General features: G+C 37.9%; 2 protein-coding genes across 4 annotated transcripts in view; one reads left to right on the forward strand and one right to left on the reverse strand.

Moving 5' to 3' along the window:
- KAL1_1 (Kallmann syndrome 1 sequence) overlaps window positions 1-601 on the forward strand; it is a 100,139-nt gene extending 99,538 nt beyond the window's left edge. Inside the window, exon 15 of the mRNA XM_051214928.1 lies at window positions 95-601. Within this exon, the coding sequence (XP_051068113.1) occupies window positions 95-195 (101 nt within the window). The 3' untranslated portion in view covers window positions 196-601. The remainder of the gene's footprint in view (window positions 1-94) is intronic.
- Window positions 602-745: 144 nt separating this feature from the next.
- RAD9A_2 (cell cycle checkpoint control protein rad9a) lies at window positions 746-18,907 on the reverse strand. Of its 3 annotated transcripts, none has more exons than XM_051214929.1 (10): window positions 18,812-18,907; window positions 18,705-18,775; window positions 18,539-18,667; window positions 18,292-18,506; window positions 18,159-18,262; window positions 18,018-18,121; window positions 12,361-13,670; window positions 10,516-10,569; window positions 2,105-3,968; window positions 746-887 (listed from the first exon to the last, which is right to left on the reverse strand). In XM_051214929.1, exons 1-7 carry the CDS (start codon window positions 18,843-18,845, stop codon window positions 13,422-13,424), a joined length of 906 nt encoding a protein of 301 aa, XP_051068115.1. In that variant the 5' UTR covers window positions 18,846-18,907; the 3' UTR covers window positions 746-887; window positions 2,105-3,968; window positions 10,516-10,569; window positions 12,361-13,421. The 3 variants fall into 3 exon arrangements, with proteins under 3 accessions (XP_051068115.1, XP_051068116.1, XP_051068114.1); XM_051214930.1 differs by having other exon boundaries at window positions 12,361-12,529; window positions 13,426-13,670; window positions 18,705-18,907; XM_051214931.1 differs by lacking the exons at window positions 18,018-18,121; window positions 18,159-18,262; window positions 18,292-18,506; ... (1 more) ...; window positions 18,705-18,775; window positions 18,812-18,907 and having other exon boundaries at window positions 2,105-2,556; window positions 12,361-12,529; window positions 13,426-14,004.
- Between the last annotated feature and the right edge of the window lie 6,051 nt (window positions 18,908-24,958).

Below are 24,958 nucleotides of genomic sequence, written 5' to 3' on the forward strand. Positions count from 1 at the left end.
TATTTCTTCTTTAAAAGTAAAAACACATTGCGATATCTTCGTCTTTAGTTGAAGACAACTCGTTTATATATTTTCTACATTTTTCGTCATATAGACAAGAATAATGCACTGCGCAATTATCAGTCTGTTCATGAAAAGAATATAAACCTTATATCCATCATTATTCTACTTCAATTCACCTATAATATTGTATAAATGACTAGAACGTGAACAAAAAATGATTATTATATAGTATATATTCATTTTTTGATATCCTCATTCTGCATGATTATCTGATATATACTACTTAAATTCTGTAAATAAATTGATATGTATACATATCCTTATAAGTTATAAAAAACGTAATCCAATAACATCATCAAATGTACATGATCTTTTGAAACATTGAATTCTATATAAAAATACAACAACAAAAAAACTGAATGATTACATTGACAAAACAAAAATAACCAAAACTATAATTCATTACATTCTCTATAATCTGAATGATTTCCCATAAACATTATTATACACAATCCCAGATATATGTATAAATACTACAAAAATTATTCAATCGAATTGTTTCACACTACTTCATTTTATAAGAATGAAAATTTTACAGAAGATGAAGACGAAGAAGAAGAAGAAGAAAGACTCCACTTCCTGAATCACTATAATAATACACTTCAGAAATAAACATAGTTCAATGTTCCAATTCAATTATTTGTTCAGAAAACTTATGTGATTTAAAATATTTTTCATTATTATTTCTGTTATAGTTTTTTTTCTTCTTTGAATTTTAATAAAAATAAATAAATTCTATTTGATCTACATTTCGTTTTAAACTGTTTTTTTCTTTTAAAAATCCCTCCCTTCAGTAGAAATTCATATGCGCGTTCATGTCTATTCTGTTGAAATGAAGAAAAAATTGATAATTGATGCATTCGTGAAGCTGTTTTGATCTAGAATTATTTCTAGTATAACTTATACTCATATATTGATGACCGTGCAACTATGTTTGTTTCCTTCTTACTCATAAAAATAGTACAAACATTTATGTGAATCAAAATTGCAGATACCCCATACAAATGAATGCATGAAAACTAAGTCTATAGTTAGATTGTTCTCCAACCATCTATCATAAATAGTACACTATAATCTCAATAAAATTAGTAGTTGCATAAAAGATCTATTCGATGGAATGAATAAATGGATGAAATCTAGAGATTCCTCTAAAATGTTTTGTGGTGTTCAGTGAATTCCCTACATTAAAATATTCATAAACCAAATATAAACCAGGTTTCTGATCTCTCCCAAACATTCTCAATTGTAATTCATTTGATATTGTTTTACTTGAATCTTCCCATTGGTGTTTTAGGACTGAAATTGATCAGTCGCTTATTGGCATATGTGCATACTGTGCGTATGCCTCGATATTGCCTTAATTTGCAAGCATTTTAAGCAAAGATGGATAGTGGCTAGCAGTGGACGAAACGCGTGTCCTGGATTCCACTGCTAGCCACTATCCATCTTTGCTTAAAATTTTAAATTGTGTCTAGCATTAATTGTTGTTTGTACATACTGTTAAAATATCACTCCTTCAATCATCGTTTGAAAGATTTGGCTGTAAATATTGGAATCGGGAAATTCAGGATAGTAGTGTGCTGATAATTCTTATCAAGCTGTTGGGCATGATAATCATTATCAAAAGTAAAATGTTTGTCGAATTATGACCACCATAGATTTCGTTAGTTATGCGTGAAAAAACTGTTAGTCAACTAATACTAAAGTTATTCATTGACTGTTAAACAAATGAAATGAACGACCAGTTTTCATCAGATAAGACGCGATTTAGCGCTCTTAAAAAAAGTCTACTGTATAAAGGATTGTTGATTTGCACTCGGTTTCAGGAAACGTTTCAAAAACTTTCGGAACAATCCACTTTCCAGAAACTGTTTTGTTCTGACGGAACGAATGATGTAAAAAACTTTCCGAATTACTACTAAATATAATTTTGTTGTATTATTACTGAGTAACTAGATTGCTATATATATATACCATTCTTAAAAGTCTTGTTTCTCACTTGTAAAGTAGAACAGAGAGAACTGTTGTACAGTAAACTCACCGTTTGGTTGGAAGATGGTTATCTCGAGATGGTGAAGATTTGTAGCTCAGGTGGATGATTTTGGTGGAGTTTTATTCTCTCGCCTACTCCATAAGTGAAGCAAGTTGGCAAAAGCCAATTGAGCCTTTTTAATCTGCGCCGAGATCTAGTCAGACACCAAACCATGAGGACTGATCAGACTCCTAAGATAAATGAAGCGGTCAATGCGTCCACAAGCTTCATTCCCTTTCATTAATTCAGGTACTGATGCAAGCCTACTCTGAAATAACATTTCATATTTGGAAGGACAGAAGCCCATACCAAACATGCTCGCATTGTTCCTTAATGTGGTCAGAAGACTGTATTTTGTCAAGGTCTTCACCAAAAGGGAATATATCGTCCGCATATTCTAAATCAACAAGTGGATCTCTCATCAGATCAATTCCTGAAAAGTCAGGCGTTGAAAGTTTTATCTATAAAAAGATGTATATAAGAAAGTTAAATAAAAATCACCAAGGCAGACAACCCTTACGAGGACCAGTTGAAGTAACCAATTCCTACGATAGTTAACCATAAGCTTTGACTCGACCAGTAGTGTTTGCATAGAGAGCCTGTACAAGGTTAATGTACTTTTTGGTATACCTTTCAATGGCCGATACTGCCACAGAACGTCACGATCAACAGAGCCGGGCGCCGCCTCAAGGTTAAGAAATACAACTATAGTCGGACGTCAAAAAGTATGTTTGTTTCAGAGCCTACCGAAGAGTGAATGTTTGGTTCATACAGCTTGGTTTTCCAGAGTTTGCACTCCACATGCTCTAGGTAAATTTCAAAGTATTATTGAGGATAATTTTTTGGACGCTATAATATTTAAAGTGATTCCTCTGATCGTCACAAGATGATTTTTGTCCTTTGTCATAGACTGGAACAATCAGCAATCGAGACCAGTCAGATAGATTTATGTCCAGTTCCCAGATTCTAGCTATGATATCAGTTAATCTAACTGAGAAAATTGAATCATTAGATTATCAAGCAAACAGTAGATGCGAAATAGACCAAATTAGAATTAGGATTCTGATTGGTGACCTGAAACGCAGCATTAGTCAACGGTTATAAGACATAACATGACTATTTACACTTAATATTTTCTTCTTTACTTGTATCTGGTGTTTGAAAATGAGATTGAGAAGTCTTGAGTCTGAGTTTTTTACTTAATATCATCTATCTGAAAGAGCTGTGTGAAAATTTAAAAACGTTGACGCCTATTAGAAGCTTAGAATTGCATCGATGGAAGACTTGGAACTTAGAAATTTCTAGGACTTTCATTCTTATTTACATTGTTGCATAGTGAAACAATTATGACGAACCATTAAGCTCTTCCGATTGAACGACATAAACCAAAGGTGTTGATAAGTTTTTTATGATATGCATGTTTTGAGGGAATAAATTGCCTATACACAGAATTTAAAAGTACACAGCCGTGTCACTGAAAAGATACGTATATTTCAAGAGAAAAAACTTGTCTATTTTTTCAATCTGTATAAGCGATATGTAATAGAAGATTTGTTGAAATCCATTGTTAATCTACGCAAAATAACTTCATTAGGTTGATGTATATTAAAATAAAGATCTATACATGGTGGGATAATATGTTATCACAGGAAATAGTACATTATTCGTCATCGTCTGAATCAGCAACAAGTACAGTTTGTCCGCCTAATGTAGATTCCTGATTCATAACTGTTGAACTTAGAACATTTTCTTTCAATGCCGTTCCATCCCATAAACTATTTTGATATAGCACAACTGTTTTTGTGTTGTCTTCTAAATTACATACACTGGAATTATCTTTAGTTTGGAAATTCGAAAAAAGGAGAGAACGAGTCTGAAAAATAACGGCAAATGAAGTATTACTAGGAAAGTTGTAATTATAGTAAGTATGCACGATACAGCTCTTAACAAAAACATAATCTTTAGATGACTAACTAAAACATAACATAGAACCTGATAACATAATAGTGTGTCAGTTGAAATTTATAAATAAAAAGAATGAAAGACTAAATTTAGATATAGTAGTACACCATAAAGGTATAAGAATCCGATGAATAAGGTTTAGAATGGTATAATTTCTCAAATTTAGAACTAGTTAATGCATCGGGACCTAAGACGTTATATACCCCTTTCCTGACTCCATTTTTATGGAATGATGATGCTAAAGAAATACATATCCTGCTTACACTCGTATATGTTCATTGTCTTAATTCACTTTAGTGAATAACGGAATAAAACAAGTCAAATTACGGCAGTGGTTCTTGGTTAAATATGCTTTATACATCCGTTAACGCAGAGAGACAATAAAAGAAAAGAAGCTGGATCGGAGATAGGAACCGCGACTCAGAGTTTATAGTCAAACAGAAGAAGCAGGTCAAAGAGAGGTAGGCAAACACGAATACGCTCATATAAAAATGGTCAACGTTACAAGCGAACTAACAAGATCAAACGTATGTATAGAAAGTGGCACAAAAAGAATAAATTAAAAATAAAACGTCTGAGCTAAACTTGATGATAGATGAACTAAGTGCCGATATAATTGTTGTCACAGAAACGTGGTTCATTGTAGATGTCAACCGTTCTCTAATCATTGCAAGATATGTCAGCATTAGAAGTGATAGAGTTATAAACTAAAAGGGGGGAGGTATAATATTATATGTTAGAGACCACTTTCGTGTACACTCGAGCACATCAGAGACGCATGATAGTGGCACATGTGAGGTAGCTTGATGTACAACTAAATCTAGACACGGGTCAGTGACTGTATGAGAAATATACCGTAGTTCACGTTATCTTGCTGACAACTTTGTCTTAAGTCATATCTGTTCTTGGAATAAGGCTGATTATTGTTTCATTGTTGGAGATTTCAACGCGCCGTATATCAAATGGATAAAGCTTACAAATTCAAGTGGATGTTTTGACAACAGCCTGGTGTCAACCATTATTCGGTGCTCACTTTTACAATGTATCGCAAAACCGACACATAATAACGTGTAACACAAACCGTCATTGCTGAATCGCGTATTTACACACCACTGTGATGATGTCACTGGCATTCAACACCTAGCCCCACTAGCAAACAGTGATCATGTTGTACCGTACTTTAGATTTCAGACACACAATACGTATCTGTTTGATCCCGTACTAATACCTGGCGGGCTAACATTCCGGCAATCAGAGACTGTGCTATCCCAAATGATTGGTCGATGAATGCAGATGGGACGATTAAAGACGAATGGAATGAGTTTAAAGCCACATTTGAGTCCGTAACATTACTGCTCATCTTATGATCAACAAGTAGCCTACCACATTGACCTCTATGGACCCATAATGAAACCCAAAAGCTGATGAGGTGAAGGAAACGCTTCTAGAACTCGTACTGGTCAACAGGCCAAAAATCATTTAAGTGCGAACACAGAAAAATCTGGAATATATATATAGAAAGATCATGAGCTAGATACTGTGCCACTTACGAAAGACAGTTGACATATGATAGCCGTACCTGCCAAAAACGATTGTTTTCGTACATTAGACGAAGAAAAAGACGTAGTGATAGTATCTCTCAATTATTGTTACACGGAAATTTAGATATACCAGCTGAATCAGATCTGGCCAAATTTGCGAGTTTATCAAACTATTTAAGCGAAGTCTACTCTATGGGTATTGTTAACAATATTTATCATAACCACACCACTGAGATACCAGCTATAGGACCTGTACATATGACTGAGGAAGCAATTCTTCAACTGATCATTAGCCTCAGACCTAGTAAGACACTGGGTGTTGATTGGTTACATCCACGATTACTGTCATCTCTCGTGGATACTATTTCAGGACCACTCACGATTCTGTTCAACATGTCCCTTCCCTACACTCAATTTCATGGGGATTGGAAAGATGCTATAGTTATCCCTATATTTTCAAGCGTTATGGCCACTTCGCCGAGCATTCAAATACTTTGACGAAATGTTTTGGATTTTATATCCCACATATGTAAGACCACACCTATAGTACTGTGTCCAAGCAGCCGGTCCATGTCTTATTAAGGATACTGACACACTCGAGCATGTTGGACCAAGGTTAGTGAAGGGCCTTTCCAAACTCCCTTACGATGAGCGCTTAAAACGCCTGAACCTCTTCCTTATCGTATCGTAGAACGCGACGTGACCTTATATTGGCATTCCGTATCTTTAATAACGATTTGGGAGTTAATATGTCATATTATCTTGCGCTCTCTAGAGCTGATCACCTCCGAGACTATAGTAAGAAGGTTCAAAAACCACGATCTCATAAACTCAGAGTGGGATTCCGCTTTTCTCATCGAGTAGTCAATGACTAGAACGCGTTACTCGAACAAATGGTATCAGTCCAATTGGTGAACATTTTTAAGAAGCTTGACCTTCACTGTAAAACAAGCTGCAAGGGTTAACACAGGTCCTTATTACCGACGACTGAAGACTAAATATTCCAAAGCTAAATGTTCAAAAGCTAGAATAATTCAAGTAGGCATGAAATATTACTAAATGCTACAACATTATCCATCGTCTGATCTTCTGTCATTGGAGTGCGAGGAGACAAGATCATAAGTTTCAATATGAATAAAACGATAACTTCATACATGTGTCATTGCTTTGTTTTGTCGGATCGATTTCGGCTTTATTTCATTTCATTTATTCTATGTACCCGTTGCATATGTGCAACACACATACAAGGCATTTCTTATTCAATACAAGTTAACAATTGCCACTAATTGACGATAGATTCAATATCTAAATAAGTATTTTTACACTTTTGCTCTAAATGGATTCGTCAATCATAGTTTTCAAACAATTGAAGTTGATTATTACACCAATCGACTTCGAATAGTTTTATGATTTCCTAATATTTCTTAGTTCCTATGAAAATACTTGCCTAGATACACTTTAATGCGAGAAATTGAAATTAGACTGAGTAAAAATAGAAATGCATAGCTATCACCCTTAGTGAGGTAGTGATATACATATAGATATTCAATTAATGGCCATTATCTTGAAAATTAATCCAAACTTTTATACAGAAGGGTTTGTAAAGATTACTGACTTTATAGTTTTACAACACGAACTAACAAACCATCAGGAACCAGGAACCACTGAACAGTTGTCTCATGATAGTACGTGGATTCCCGGCGGTGCGCATTCAAGACCCAACCAGAAATCGAAGGTACGATCTTTATGCCCGAGGCGAGTGCTTAACCTTAAGACTACCAAGCTGTCGTCCAATGGTCCACATGTCTAAATTCATTCCATTTGTGATATTGTGTGATCATAATCCATCGCCACTGGTAATATCCGTTTCACCCACGATATCGTAATTCGAACTATTAAACGATATTGTCAATTCTGCTACCAACTTACGTACCTACCTACTCCTGTTACTCCCAATGGAGCATAGGCCACTGACCAGCATTCTCCAACCCACTCTATCCTGGGCCTTCTTTTCTAGTTCCATCCAATTCTTGTTCATTTCTCTCATATCTATCTCCATTTCTCGGCGTAATGTGTTCTTTGGTCTTCCTCTTTTCCTTTGACCTTCAGGATTCCATGTGAGGGCTTGTCTTGTGACGCAGTTGGGTGCTTTCCTCAATGTGTGTCCTATCCATTTCCAGCGCTTCTTCCTGATTTCTTCCTCCACTGGGATCTGGTTTGTTCTCTCCCACAGTACGTTGTTGCTAATAGTGTCCGGCCAATGGATCTGAAGTATTTTGCGTAGACAATTGTTAATAAACACCTGTATTTTCTGGATGATGGCTTTTGTAGTTATCCAGGTTTCTGCCGCATACAGTAGAACTGTCTTGACATTTGTATTGAAAATCCTGACCTTGGTGTTGGTTGACAGTTGCTTTGAGTTCCAGATGTTCCTCAGTTGTAAATATGCTGCTCTTGCCTCACCGATCCGCGCCTTCACATCTGCATCAGATCCACCCTGTTCATCAATGATGCTGCCCAAATACGTAAAGGTTTTTACATCTTCCAAATCTTCTCCGTCAATTGTGATTGGATTGGTGCATTGTGTTGTATCGGAGAATCCTGCTTCTCTCTTTGTGTATTCTGAGACCTATTGCTGCTGAGGCTGCTGCCACACTGTTTGTCTTCTCCTGCATCTGTTGTTGCGTTTGGGATAGAAGGGCCAGATCGTCTGCGAAGTCTAGGTCATCCAACTGCATCTTAGATGTCCATTGTATCCAGCGCTTTCCTTCAGACGTTGACGTCTTCATGATCCAGTCGATCACCAGGAGAAAGAGAAAGGGTGAGAGTAAGCAACCTTGCCTAACACCGGTCTTCACTTTGAACGACTTTGTCAACTGTCCTCCATGCACGATTTTGCAGTGTAATCCATCATATGAGTTCTGTATGATATTGACTATCTTCTGAGGCACGCCGTAGTGTCGAAGAAGTTTCCATAGTGTTGTTCTGTCCACGCTATCAAATGCCTTTTCGTAGTCAATGAAGTTGATGTACAGTGATGAATTCCATTCAATTGATTGTTCCACAATGATCCGTAGAGTTGTGATTTGGTCTGTACACGATCTATCCTTACGGAATCCTGCCTGTTGGTCACGAAGTTGGGCGTCTACGCAGTCCTTCATCCTGTTTAACAATACCCTGTTGAAGACTTTTCCCGGTATTGAGAGAAGAGTGATGCCCCTGTAGTTATCACACTTGCTGAGATCGCCTTTCTTCGGTATTTTGATCAGTAGTCCTTCTTTCCAGTCTGTTGGTACTTGTTCCTCATCCCAAATCTTATTGAAGAGAATGTGGAGTATCCTTGCAGTTGCCGCTACGTCTGCTTTTAGTGCCTCTGCTGGAATGTTGTCTGGTCCTGCTGCTTTGCCACTCTTGATTTGTCTGATGGCCATGCTGATTTCTTCAATTGTTGGTGGGCCAACATTAATTGGGAGGTCTGTGGGTGCTGCTTCGATGTCGGGTGGGTTCAGTGGAGCTGGTCGATTCAACAGTTCTTTGAAGTGTTTTACCCACCTGTTTCGTTGCTCTTCAATGTTGGTGATTACCTTGCCTTCTTTGCTTTTCACTGGTCGTTCTGGTTTGCGGCGATTTCCAGAGAGTTTCTTTGTCGTGTCATACAGTTGTCTCATGTTTCCATCCCTTGCAGTCTTTTCCGCCGTCGTTGCTAAATCTTCCACATATTTACGTTTGTCGGTTCTGATGCTCCTCTTCACTTGTTTGTTTACTTCTGTGTATTCAGCTTGTGCCTTGGCTTTTTCTGCTCTTGTTCGGCTGGTATTGATCGCTGCCTTCTTGTTCCTCCTTTCTAGAATCTTATCCAGTGTATCAACAGTGATCCATTCCTTGTGATGGTGCTTCTTGTGACCCAGGACTTCATGACATGTTGAAGTGATTGTCTCTTTGATCCCCTTCCAGTTGCTCTCCACAGTAATTCCTTCTCCATTGAGTACATCATGAAAGGCCTGGAACCTATTGCTGAGGACTATCTTGAATTTGTTGAGTTTGTCAGTGTCCTGAAGAAAGGCCGTATTGAACATTTGTGATGTTGTCCGCCCCATTGTCCAGTGCTTCTTGAGTTTCAATTTCATCTTGGCGATCAGCAAGTGATGATCTGATGCTATATCAGCTCCTCTCTTGGTTCTCACGTCCTCTATAGTCCTCCTGAACGTTTCGTTGATGCAAATATGGTCGATTTGGTTTTGTGTAGAGTGATCCGGTGAAGTCCATGTGGTTTTGTGTGTGCGTTTATGTGGGAATACAGTGCCGCCTATGACCAGATTATTGAAGGCACATAGATTTGCAAATCTCTCACCATTTTCGTTTCTTTCTCCCAGTCCGTGTCGTCCCATGATGTCTTCATATCCAGTGTTGTCCGTTCCAACCTTGGCGTTGAAATCTCCCATCAGAATGGTCAGGTCCTTTGTTGGGCACTTCTCGACTATTGACTGCAGCCTATTGTAGAATTGATCTTTAGCGTCTTCATTGTAGTCGTTGGTAGGCGCATAGCATTGGATGATGTTCATTGAAATGCCCTCTTTCTTTGTTTTAAACGAGGCTTTAATGATCCTTGGTCCATGAGATTCCCATCCTATAAGTGCATTTTGTGCTTGTTTGGACAGCATCAGTGCAACTCCTTGTGTATGTGGAGCATTTTCTTCTTCATGGCCGGAGTATAACAGAAGCTCCCCTGAAGCTAGTCGTTGTTGTCCAACTTGTGTCCAATGTGTTTCACTGATCCCAAGCACCTCTAGGTTGTATCTCCTCATTTCCGCAGCAATTTAAAAGGCTCTCCCCTGCTACCAACTAAGTAATCATATTTATAAACTACGTGATTATTAATAGCCACTTTATTATCCGTTATATGCACAACCAGCATACCTTTTTAGAAGGGATTTCGTCACAACGGCCGTGATCCTGGTGTGGATTAAGCACCTATAAATTGGAAACGTTACAAATGATCGCTTAATTTAGAAATAAAAAACATGAAAGCAATCCCTAAAGTTACTATGGTGAGGTGATATGTAAATATTACCGAAAAACGGGAACAAAATGCAAACCACACTCAAAATATCTAACCAACTTAGTTAGTCAATTAGCGTCATTTTTTATCATAAAGCTTCATATAAACACCTATCCGCTGTACACACATAGGGGAGCTAAATTAAAAACTAAGGCATTCGAACTTTTAACCACCAACCAGAGGGTTTGAACATCATTTTACTAACTCAGTTTTGAAAGCTATTTATTATCACTTGACGTAGTCGTAGCGCTAAACATTCTGGGTCCGAAGAGGAAGTTGTATGAAGTGAGTATGGTTTTAAAATGCAAAAATAAAAATCAACCGATCAAGTCATAAACTTCCGTTGACTGAAGTGGTCGAAATATGTAGTACATATACGGAGCTAACACCAACTTTGATGCCCTGGTTTTAGCATGGGAACATATTGACAATCCAGGAATAGTCAGACCGAATCATACCAAAAGCTTATGAAGTGAGAGACTGCTGGTTTAAGCCCTGTACTTAAATTCACGCTTTCTTGTTTGGAACCATGTGACAATAATAATCCATAGTTGGAGACCTTGGATAACGAATAAAAATGGATTGGTGCTTCAGTTGGATCCATTTATTATCTTCCTTTACATTTTAAAATCGCGTTATTTTATATTTTTGATTTTAAGATGATTTATTCTTTCCATACTTGATTTTTTATTGCAACCGATAGCATAACTCCTAACCCATGGTAAGTCACCTTGTAAACTTCCATCGTCGTTATGCTGTTATAGGATGTTAACCTAGATCGATACTTATTCACGTCGCGTCTTAAATTGTTTATAGCCGACTTAGCTGACTGAAACCACTTCAGCGTTTACGAAAAATATGATCACTGAACGGACCTTACTTTCATTAGAAAACGACCGACCCTGGGTGATGCCCTGGTACGGTCGAGGGCGGGGAGAGTCAGTTCTCCTCCTAGAAATGCTCTCGCATGACCACGCCACTGCCATGGGGGTCCTACTCCCTGCCTTCTCGTGGCGGGAGTGTTGTTTACAGAATTGAGAGGATGAAAAGCGAATATTCGGTGCCTTAACCAGGTTGGTGGACACGGAGGACCCACCTAGGGGAGTTGGAAAACCCTGGTTCCAGATCAACGGTGCACATGGACCTCAGGGGCCTGAAGGAACAGATAGCGTATGAATCAATCGTTGGTCACCGGCTACCATGGGACTGCATCTCCTTACGATGCTCCACTGCCTTTTGGATCGGACCCTTAGGTCGAAGGCTCTGGGTGTGGCCCCCTAAGAAAACCACCCGCTTCGGTTTGGGCACCCGAGCAGTATCACAGTCCTCATACAAATCAAGTGACTTGTGTGGCGCCTATGTATTCGGTGCCCCTTTTGTATCAATATTTATGTGTTCAAATAAATAAAGAAATAATACTTGATATATGAACATCACATATTATGCTATTCATGAGCAAGCATTTATTGAAACCTGAATACAACCTTTAATATAACTGTCTCCATTTTAGTTAATAAAGTAGTAGTTTACAACTGAAAACAATTACACAAAAATAGGTTAATGTGTTCCTGACACACAATTATGTACCGATAACTTCCAGAGCTAACACCTACAAAAACCTTCGGTAGAGTAAAAGTAAATGTTTCAATCTCTCTAGACAATAAATGGGCTGTAATTACCAAAACAAAAATACGAAAACTCACTGGTTGGTTTACTTTTGGAGCATTATTTTCGTTATTTATAAAAGACAACTTTCCGTCCGACCGTAAGATTTGAGTGTCATGGTCATTTTCTTGAGATAACATACATCTGGATGATAAAACATTTGGATTACTTTCTTTATTCGCAAGGACAGTATCATCACTTTGAAGGCTATGAAAAACATCTGCTCATCAATTATAGTGGTATATGAGGAAATACAAATCTGAAAACAAAGGCAGCATTAATAAGCTGTACTTTTTTCACTCTTCCACACAGTCCTAGACATAACGAGATCTTGTTAACAATGGCCAATGTTGTATGCGGAACCTACTTGTGAAAAAGCTATCTGCTTAAAGTGAACATCTCATAACAGTTAAGTACGGTAGATTTAAAAACCTGACGTGAACTAACGCTGGTAATTTTTGAGTTCAATCTAAGGAGTTGCAATCATAGTTAACAGAAGTGAAGCTACTTATGCTGTTAACTTCAGTTACCAACCAAAAGTTAATCAGTGATTCCTTTCTCGTATAAAGAAAAGGTTTCAATCTCTCTGTTTTTATGGCTATTAACATAATGTTTACTGATAATTTTGGATCGTTTTCTTATATCTGTGTCTAGCTCGTTAATTTACCGGAGGCAAACGATCAAACTAATACTACTATCCGAATGGGTGGTAGACTTTTGGTTTAATGAAAAGTTTATATGCTCACTACTTTAATTTCAACGTATATTTTTGTACGTATATGCAGATTGGTTGCCCCTGCTGGTCTTAATATTATCCGATCAATATTTTTAAAAATCCAGGACTAATAACAAATGTCAGCTAGAATGGCATAGATAGGTTATTATGGTTATACAAACTCCATCACAATGACGAAAGGTGTCGGAAATATTTTAAATAATATAAACTTCCTGTGTCAAAATAGCTTACAACACTCGGTAAGTTTATCAGCTTGTGACAGATGTCAGTCAGCTATCGGTCCAAGTTGTGTGTGATTTTAGGTAATGTATCTCACAAAGTTTATATTTAAAAAATCATACGTAGCACTATAAACAACGAAAATTACTTTTCGCCCGTCGATAAAGTACTTATATGTTGTAGTGGAACAGGAGTTCTGCTTGATGACAAACGACGGCTACACTCAGAGCGCTGGGAATTTGGAAGTGAAGATCCATCTGAAGGGAAGGTCGCAAATACGTACCGAGCACTGAGTCTTGCCTCGTGAGTACAAGCAAAAATTATAGGTTTGCCCGGTCGATCACAATAAATTCTTATCATAGGAGAAATCAACTCACAGAATGATAAAATGACCTAAAAAAAACATTTACACACGATAAATTCGAAAAATAATTTAAAATTTGACACCACCAGACAGTTATCATAAGGAATATATAATCTTGTAAATGTACGCCGAAACATATGCCATTTTGATGAGTTGGTGATATGCACGTACATACTTACTTACTTACGCCTGCTACTCCCAATGGAGCATAGGCCACTGACCAGCATTCTCCAACCCACTCTATCCTGGGCCTTCTTTTCTAGTTCCATCCAATTCTTGTTCATTTCTCTCATATCTATCTCCATTTCTCGGCGTAATGTGTTCTTTGGTCTTCCTCTTTTCCTTTGACCTTCAGGATTCCATGTGAGGGCTTGTCTTGTGACGCAGTTGGGTGCTTTCCTCAATGTGTGTCCTATCCATTTCCAGCGCTTCTTCCTGATTTCTTCCTCCACTGGGATCTGGTTTGTTCTCTCCCACAGTACGTTGTTGCTAATAGTGTCCGGCCAATGGATCTGAAGTATTTTGCGTAGACAATTGTTAATAAACACCTGTATTTTCTGGATGATGGCTTTTGTAGTTATCCAGGTTTCTGCCGCATACAGTAGAACTGTCTTGACATTTGTATTGAAAATCCTGACCTTGGTGTTGGTTGACAGTTGCTTTGAGTTCCAGATGTTCCTCAGTTGTAAATATGCTGCTCTTGCCTCACCGATCCGCGCCTTCACATCTGCATCAGATCCACCCTGTTCATCAATGATGCTGCCCAAATACGTAAAGGTTTTTACATCTTCCAAATCTTCTCCGTCAATTGTGATTGGATTGGTGCATTGTGTTGTATCGGAGAATCCTGCTTCTCTCTTTGTGTATTCTGAGACCTATTGCTGCTGAGGCTGCTGCCACACTGTTTGTCTTCTCCTGCATCTGTTGTTGCGTTTGGGATAGAAGGGCCAGATCGTCTGCGAAGTCTAGGTCATCCAACTGCATCTTAGATGTCCATTGTATCCAGCGCTTTCCTTCAGACGTTGACGTCTTCATGATCCAGTCGATCACCAGGAGAAAGAGAAAGGGTGAGAGTAAGCAACCTTGCCTAACACCGGTCTTCACTTTGAACGACTTTGTCAACTGTCCTCCATGCACGATTTTGCAGTGTAATCCATCATATGAGTTCTGTATGATATTGACTATCTTCTGAGGCACGCCGTAGTGTCGAAGAAGTTTCCATAGTGTTGTTCTGTCCACGCTATCAAATGCCTTTTCGTAGTCAATGAAGTTGATGTACAGTGATGAATTCCATTCAATTGATTGTTCCACAATGATCCGTAGAGTTGTGATTTGGTCTGTACACGATCTATCCTTACGGAATCCTGCCTGTTGGTCACGAAGTTGGGCGTCTACGCAGTCCTTCATCCTGTTTAACAATACCCTGTTGAAGACTTTTCCCGGTATTGAGAGAAGAGTGATGCCCCTGTAGTTATCACACTTGCTGAGATCGCCTTTCTTCGGTATTTTGATCAGTAGTCCTTCTTTCCAGTCTGTTGGTACTTGTTCCTCATCCCAAATCTTATTGAAGAGAATGTGGAGTATCCTTGCAGTTGCCGCTACGTCTGCTTTTAGTGCCTCTGCTGGAATGTTGTCTGGTCCTGCTGCTTTGCCACTCTTGATTTGTCTGATGGCCATGCTGATTTCTTCAATTGTTGGTGGGCCAACATTAATTGGGAGGTCTGTGGGTGCTGCTTCGATGTCGGGTGGGTTCAGTGGAGCTGGTCGATTCAACAGTTCTTTGAAGTGTTTTACCCACCTGTTTCGTTGCTCTTCAATGTTGGTGATTACCTTGCCTTCTTTGCTTTTCACTGGTCGTTCTGGTTTGCGGCGATTTCCAGAGAGTTTCTTTGTCGTGTCATACAGTTGTCTCATGTTTCCATCCCTTGCAGTCTTTTCCGCCGTCGTTGCTAAATCTTCCACATATTTACGTTTGTCGGTTCTGATGCTCCTCTTCACTTGTTTGTTTACTTCTGTGTATTCAGCTTGTGCCTTGGCTTTTTCTGCTCTTGTTCGGCTGGTATTGATCGCTGCCTTCTTGTTCCTCCTTTCTAGAATCTTATCCAGTGTATCAACAGTGATCCATTCCTTGTGATGGTGCTTCTTGTGACCCAGGACTTCATGACATGTTGAAGTGATTGTCTCTTTGATCCCCTTCCAGTTGCTCTCCACAGTAATTCCTTCTCCATTGAGTACATCATGAAAGGCCTGGAACCTATTGCTGAGGACTATCTTGAATTTGTTGAGTTTGTCAGTGTCCTGAAGAAAGGCCGTATTGAACATTTGTGATGTTGTCCGCCCCATTGTCCAGTGCTTCTTGAGTTTCAATTTCATCTTGGCGATCAGCAAGTGATGATCTGATGCTATATCAGCTCCTCTCTTGGTTCTCACGTCCTCTATAGTCCTCCTGAACGTTTCGTTGATGCAAATATGGTCGATTTGGTTTTGTGTAGAGTGATCCGGTGAAGTCCATGTGGTTTTGTGTGTGCGTTTATGTGGGAATACAGTGCCGCCTATGACCAGATTATTGAAGGCACATAGATTTGCAAATCTCTCACCATTTTCGTTTCTTTCTCCCAGTCCGTGTCGTCCCATGATGTCTTCATATCCAGTGTTGTCCGTTCCAACCTTGGCGTTGAAATCTCCCATCAGAATGGTCAGGTCCTTTGTTGGGCACTTCTCGACTATTGACTGCAGCCTATTGTAGAATTGATCTTTAGCGTCTTCATTGTAGTCGTTGGTAGGCGCATAGCATTGGATGATGTTCATTGAAATGCCCTCTTTCTTTGTTTTAAACGAGGCTTTGATGATCCTTGGTCCATGAGATTCCCATCCTATAAGTGCATTTTGCGCTTGTTTGGACAGCATCAATGCAACTCCTTGTGTATGTGGTGCATTTTCTTCTTCATGGCCGGAGTATAACAGGAACTCTCCTGTAGTTAGTCGTTGTTGTCCAACTTGTGTCCAATGTGTTTCACTGATCCCAAGTACCTCTAGGTTGTATCTTCTCATTTCTGCAGCAATCTGGAAGGCTCTTCCGGTGTCCCACATTGTACGAACATTCCATGTACCTAAATAAATGGTCGCTCTGGTTGTCAGAAGGGGCATCGGCCTCGTAACTTCCGAAGGGATTCGGCTTTCATCATGAGGCGTCATAATTCTTCTAAATGAAGATCTTCTGACTCCCAGGGCAGAGTTTAAAAGGTTTGAATAATTTTTTCTGGTTAGCGTTTTTTTAGCGAGTTAGTTTTCTACATAAACACATTTAATTTAAAATGACAACTGAATAGGAATTTCTCATATATACTGGTAGCCACTAACTCGTGAATGAAGAAAAAATATTTATCCCAGAAGTGGCGACGAATAGTTATTTTGGGATAACTGTTACATAACTACATTAAAAGACTCAATAAGTCCGAAAGACTACAGTCATTAAAGGGAAGCTTTTTATTTGAATTCAAATAAAAAAAGTTTACGCACCATACCTTAAATATAGATCTGTCGCATTCATATTACCAGTTGTCAGAAATTTCTAGCCAGAAAAACCGATGCATTAATCTACCCTAACCCTACTGTTAGTTAGCAAATCAGTTCCCAACTACATTATGCTTATAAATACTAACGGACACTTTATCAACAGCAATAATATGTACTTACATCCGTGTCATTAAAAAGACTAGAACTTAATCCGATTATGAAAACGAGACAATCAAAACAATACGAAATAATTATTTTGAATATCACAAATATGTTGTCATGGTAGTGAAGTAGTTGAGTATACATCAAAGGATGAGTACAAAGAGCACTAATTATCTCTAAACATAGTTACGAAAGACAGCAGAAATAACAATGATACAAATAATCGGTTGTAAATAGTTTCGGAATGCTACCCGTGTATAGTGGTGAGGAGTATTTAATGTGATTGACTCACAGACACTAAGTATTTGAGAGTTAATATCATTCAATTACCCAAGACGAATTATGTGAAAAACGGTTTGTGTTATCAAATAATAGTGTTATCTACTATATGCAGCTCATAACAAATCCTTTGGTAAGAACGATCCTGTTTACTATCAAGAACACTTTACTTACTAGTTTTTGTCGCTAAAGAATTTCGATTTTTCATACGTAGCAAAATTCGGTATCACTATCAAAATTATTCTAAAATTTCAATTGCGTATGAAATTACAAAGCAATAGCAACGCAACTAATACGACATGCTTTCATGAAATGATGAGCCTAACTACGATAAATTTTGTCACCCCGATGTTTATTAAATGCATAGCATTGTCAACGTTTTAAATGTAAACAATTTTCGAGGTACATGACAGCATTACCCGTAATTCCTTTTGGCAGAATGTGACTTCACATTTTGAATGGACACGGTAGACGTCAAATTCAGTAGCATTCAGAGGAATTTGTGTTGTTATCATAGAGGGACCTAGGAATAATAAGAAAATTAGTTGGCTGATTAAAACCTGTTTGAAATGTGTGATTCTGAAAAGTGCATTCCCCCGAATCTAAAAGAATTGTTAGCTCTTCAGAAGACTGGCGAAAATTGTTGATAATTTCTCCCAGTAAACTAAGGACATAAAAAGACAGGCAACATACCGTGCTGATATAACCAAATGATTAGCGCTTTCTTCTAATGAGTAAACAGCTTCTAACTGTTCACAATCGATGATTGACATGTTATACGTCTTAACGATTCCGAATTTACAGAAGTACTGAACAGTCAGAACAGTATCCTGGGATGATAAGAACATCTTGCATTTAAGAACGAATCTCTCCATTGCGGAAGTAAGTTTGAAGACGTTAGAACATGACTATGGAAATTACAGAGAATAATACACCATACACTACTAGGGATTTTAAAACGTTGCAGAGACCCGCTAGGTAAAGGGCTTGAGAACTTGTCGAAAAACACTTCCCTAAAATGAACTGAAGCAAAAGAAGACCTCGTGGCGTTGACTGTTTTGATCTTTAACTACAATATCATAAGCAAACCAACTAAATTTACTCACATCATTTGTGCCGCATTCAAAGTAAACCTCATGTCCTAGTTTTCCAAGTGAATTTATTGCACGGACGAGAACTAACAGCACCATTAACAACTAAACAAAGCCAGTACCAATCAACTCAGTCGGCTGCAAAACCACTATCATGACGATCGGTAGACCGTTTATAGGTCCTCAAGGTCGACTGGAGGTCATCCGAAGAATACAAGTCTGCCGCCCAAAAACAGCATCCTAGTTTTGCAAAGCAGATAAATCACAACTAAAATGGGTGAAAGTATAATATAACAACAGAGACGGAAGTCAGGTATATGTACTGCCTTGAAATACTCTGATGCTAACGAGAAAACAGTATTTAGTTATAAAACGATTAATCACTAAAAAAGATATAATTATATTTAGTGAAAAGCGTGACATGAATAACGAACTTTTATATATAAATTATTAGAGCTTTCGTCATTAGATGACTGCAGCTATATAGCGAAAATGGATTTCTAGCCTGAATCTGACTGGTTCGTCCAATAACTTTACTTCTTCCTAAATAAGTCCCTAAGAATTTTTGAACGCTGTTTTGTGACCTTACGACAAAGTTCAGATATAACGCATTGTAGCTCATCTAAGACCCTACTCCATCTGCTTTCATTTCCCATCTCCATATTTTATTATTCTGTGGTCTGTGTTGTTACTGTCTATTGCTTACCTTATTAAATGTGCTTGCTGAATCGTCAACTCGCTTTTCTTATTCAAATTGTTCTTCACTTTTCCAAATTTCTTTGTGTATGCTATTACACATGTTCCCGTAGTAGCCAGATTACTTGCAGACTAGACTCAGACCACCATACAAACAGTGAGCAGCAAAAATTCTTTTGTACACTTCTGTAAACGCCTAAAATATGGACACGAAGTTACTTTGCCCTGAAATAATCTAAGAGTGATAGTTTTATATGTGTTACGCACTCCGTCCCTTTACTGTAGATTGTATGTAATAATCAAATCAACAGTATTTATACACTCTAATTTCACACACATAACCCTGGAGCACCTCTTAAGCTGGTGACACTGTATTTTATGGATGACCTAATCACATCATGTCTTTATGATTTCCACCCGAAACGCGTTTTTTCAAACAGACCAAGTGCGTCTCCGCATCATATCGGATGATAAGTTGTAGTGACAACTTCAACTCCGAACTTCTAATCTTTATTTAAAATACTTAACCCAGGCAAGAACAGTCTATTGTGACCCTCATAAGAGCGTGAGAAGTCGGATATTGTTTATCGACGCGGAAAAGTTTGTATCATTGCTTCTTCATACCAGTCAGAGAAAAGTGGATAATTTTTAAGTAAAAACACGAGACCACCAGTGTAAGACTCCTACTGAAGACTTGGAATCACCGAAAGGCCATTCTGTCCTAATATAGGACTTCTCAGCAGTCCGCATCCACGATCCCACACGTGGGGATTCAGCACTTCACTCAGTTTAAAGATGTCACAGATATCTAGGTTTTGATAACGCCTTGTCCTCAACAACCTTACAGTCGAGTATCCCAAACATAGCCAATCCAGAAATTATAAGTGAAGGAGTTCCAAAATACATTTTTGGTTGACAATTGGTGTTTTGAGAAGTATGTGGTCTGAGCTGGCTAGTTGTTTCGATGGATGCGCAGCACGGTATGAGCACTCGTGATCTGTGAGAATAATTGACCAAACAACGTCAACCAGTGTTTATCCAATAAAACCAATGACGTCGAAGACATAAAGAGTTATGGTCTTATTCAATATCAGTACTGATAATAGACCCATACTCAATATTGTAGAATTGTCACGACGTGACTTCCTAATCTATAAGATTTTACCTGAAAGTTACATCATAGTCCACAGTAACTCGTCCTATCCTGACAACCAACAATATGACGTCTAGCGCTTCCGAAGAAGGTCTAAAGATAAGCATATTAATGAAAGGATAGGATTTGTATTGAATATATTTTATAATGTTTGCCTGGAGGCGAACCATAGAGCAATAAACTGTCAAGTACTGAGACCATGTACCGTCGAAGGATGTGGCTGGAGACACCACACCTTGTTACACAGGAAGCGGGTAGAGAAGAGGGATAGTAATAGTAATGCCCACATTAATATTCAACTCTGTACTGAGGAAAGTGTTAAGCGTGTACAGGAAGAAGAAATGTTTGCAATAGTTCCTGTGTCGGTAAGAAAAATGGAGAAAGGTTGGTGGAGACCTGCGCTTTCCTAAATAGTGGCTCAGACGCCTCACTTATTAAAGAAGATCTAGCTAGAAAGTTGGGTTTAGAAGGAGAGTCTGTAGGAAGTAATTTCCTACAAGTGTAGTACTTAACTATTCTCTAGACTATCGAGCTCATAGTCTTGGTTTAGCCTGAGTCAGAGCAAGTAAGCTATTTGGCTTGATAAACTTCATCTGTTTCTAAAACGTTAAATAACACTGTTAGTATACAAATAAACAATACACCCTATTAAACAGAGAAAAGAAGAGACATAAATAACATACCAAACAGTAACTATAGGATTGGAAAAATGAGTCAACGAAGCGAATAATGTTTTGTGATGAACGTTAATTTATGGTTAGTGAACAAATAAGGCGTAGCCATACAAAGTCAAGGAAAGTTAACGTGGTTGCGGACATTCCATAATATCATTGGTTTGTTCGTTTATCGATCACACTTCACAGAGTCCAAGACGCTTTTATTAAAATCGCTGAATAGCCAGTCCACATTTCATTGTAAAGAGATTCAACTAGAATTTTCCTCCTCAAACTTCTCTTCATCAATTAAACTTCTAAAGTTGGTGACAGTCAAGATGTTACTTATGTTACGTAGGACGGTACCGGCAACATCGCAGACGGCATCGTGGTATCACTTACGCGGCGTGATCCTCCCAAGAATTGACAACGAAGAGTACTGTTTGGCTATAACCCACCTGAGGAACATGAGACAAAGGAGAAGAGCGTGCGAAAGTCTAACAAATCATACGCTATAAAAACTTTTGGGGCGGATGTTGTTTGGACCTTACATTGGGACCACGAGAAATATGGGTATCATAAATTATCTATCGTCCAAAATGAACTAGAAATCAGATTCGGCCAGTTACATAAGATGGACTTGGAAGTAGCGAATGGCCACGCGCCCATGTCGTTTGATCCTAAAGCCTTGAATGCTATGTCCAAATCTATGCAGTAAGTGAACAGGAATTACCGAATACCTTTTTCCTGGTGTCACCAACAAAGCCTACCTAATAATAGAAAACTAGTGATGAGTAGACTAAATTACTTGAGGAACCGGCTCATTCGTGACCAGAGGTTGCGTAAGGAGTTTGTTAATGTGATGATGTAGAATTATGGTCTACTATGATATTAGTACTGCTCTAATAATAGACCTAATCCTAAATTTGTAGATTTGTCATGATATAACTGCCTAATCTATAAGATCTTACGTGGAAGTCACACCATCGACTACACCAACTCACTGTATCGTATCAATTACCAATACATGATGTAGAACAAGGTTAGGCTAGAGAAAGAACAATATATTTAATATGAATAGAAGATATAAGGTAACATTCAGCAGAGACCACGCCTGCATGGCCGAGCCATGCCACTCGATCAACTCCAGTCCATTCAATTCATTGTTCGCGCCTTCTCATTGTTAGGTATTTCTCCGCGTTAAATATTGAAGGTCTATTTTCTAAGTAGTCTCGTGTTCACAGCTTTGTGGATTGTGTGGCTATTGTCCAATGCCACTACACTACTCTCCCACCAGAATCAACGTGATGTTGGTTCGATACCAAATTGGATGGGATCGTCGCGCGCGGGGGTTTACCAAGGATAATAAGAATCCTCCGGGTATTGGTAAGCTGAAAGATAAATCGAAAAGAAGGCAGCAGCATCTGATCGGGAAATACATGTAACAATTTTAAAATATCTGCCTTCGTGCTTAAAATGCTTGAAATGAAAATTTGGGTGAAGATTATTTGAGCTATAAAAAATGGGGTTACAATAATAATAATAAAACGATGCGTGTTAATAGCCGTTGGTTAATAACTTAACGTATAGGTAGTAAGTATTTTGCGTTTAGAAATATTAAAGTGATGAATATTGTAGAAATATTAATATTGGTATTAGTTTTGGTTTTAATTATGAAATCAAATAACGATTATGCCGGTAAGTTGTCCATATGAGTTGAATTCCAATTGCATCTGTATTAATAGGCTAACTGAAGGAACAAAAGTATACCGTGGAGAAGAATTCCAACTAATGTTCCAGTTAGTTTGATACGGTTTATTTAGTTACGGGGAGATTTTCTCAACCTCATTCTTACTTGACCGTGATAGAATTTAGTAATACTACGAATACACATGAATGGTTATCAAAATAAAATTTAAATACATGAGTGATAATTATATGAATTTTGGACAGATAGCTAGGAACAAATCGTTAAACATGAGTGTATTCGTAAGAGACATACTCTAGACTCAATTTTCTGAGTTGCCATAGTCTATTTATACATATTTATACCTGGCGGCTGATGATGCATACAAGTTAGTTGCAAGTATGCAGTATATTATAAGGCGGAATACGATTTAATTGAGATATCGTGGTTACAAGTTATTAAAATCAGTTAAGCCTGTGTTATATTACGAAGTGATGTGGTGCTGCAAGATGTATTTAGCTAAATAAGTTTTTACAAGATGATTAAATAGTGAGTGATGCTCATGTGATTATCAGGGAGTACATAAGTTGCAACCAAGGGGAGAACACTCCCAACTCATGTCTATGATAATGGCTTGAACCTTTGTCAGTGTTGGGGTAAATTCGACATTGACGTTTTCAGTTTGCAGGAGATTTGCTCGACTGCTTATACTGATTATTTGCATGCATGATTGTGTCGCTAAACCACCAATTAGACTGACAAGGTTTTGAGATATTTACTGAATGAGCAACTGATAGAGAAACATACTGTAATCACCTGTGATGGATGAAGATACCAAGAAAACAACACAATTTAATGGTAATTATAGGTCAATTTGTTGACCGATTTTGTTAATAGTTTCATTAATTTTATCAATCATATTACGTGATTGTCAAGTCATGACAATGCTTTATGACGATATCTTGAAACTATTAAATTTAACTAGTTATAGTGTTGATTGAGGATTAGTCAGTGGAAAAATAGGTATTGTTGCTTTAGGTGATTCGAAATTATCAGAAATTTGTAGCGTTAAAGAATCAGAGCTACCTTACTATATTATAAATTTTAATTCGAAAGTATTCGTCAAGTGTTAATTTTAGTAGGCTCCAGAGTTTTGATGTTAAACATCTATTTAGCCAAAAACTACCTGAGAATTTAGTTATTTGACTAGTGTAGTTGATAGTCTCTAAATTTCTAATTTTATTATCTAAACTATGTTTGCATTTTAGGCTGCTAATATGATAAACCAATCCATAAACCCAAATACGATTAGCAACAACGACTATGATGGGTTTATTGATAAATGTTAAAGGCGATTCGGATGATTTTTAAATTTAGAAGACATGAAGATATAGTGTGACGTATGTACGGGCCAGGTTAACAAGCGGGTTGTTGACGTATATGACGATTTAGAAATAATGAACATGACCAGAAAATAATTTTAAAGTTTAGACTGCTTGTGAAACTTCAGGCAGGAATATGATGCGTTATAAACCTTCCATAAGAAGTTACTGCATTTAGCCTAGGGACACTTACAAATATACAGCAAAAGGAACCGGAAAACATATACATGTTAAGTAAAAAAAATCATTAAGTAAAATAGTTGAACTCGCCTGGATTATTTTTGCGTATTAGATTATTCAGTGGACGACATATATAACGCCATTCGTGAGGAGTAGTAATGATCCAAAAGTATCCAGAATAAAACATGCAGTATGGGAATTAATTCCAGGGTGCTTGATGCTGTTGAGGTTTTTGGGACTCGCTCTGATCAGAACAACTGGATGAATCCAGATAACTGTGTGTGCCATCGAATGAGCCATCTAAAATGAACTTATGATTGGAGAAAACTTATAGCTGGAACTCACCGTATTTTTTTTAAAGAAATGTCATCCTTGTTGTTTGGCAATGGAACTCGAAAATATGAAATTAGGCAGGCAGTGGTCAGAAGAAAAGATATTACAGGATAGTGCATAGTTTAAAACAGGATGGTGTTAAGCGAAGGAACACTAAGAATTAGATCCAGATAACTATTTAATCC

Source organism: Schistosoma haematobium, chromosome 2, assembly GCF_000699445.3.
Source record: "Schistosoma haematobium chromosome 2, whole genome shotgun sequence".
Taxonomy (NCBI): Eukaryota; Metazoa; Platyhelminthes; class Trematoda; order Strigeidida; family Schistosomatidae; genus Schistosoma; species Schistosoma haematobium.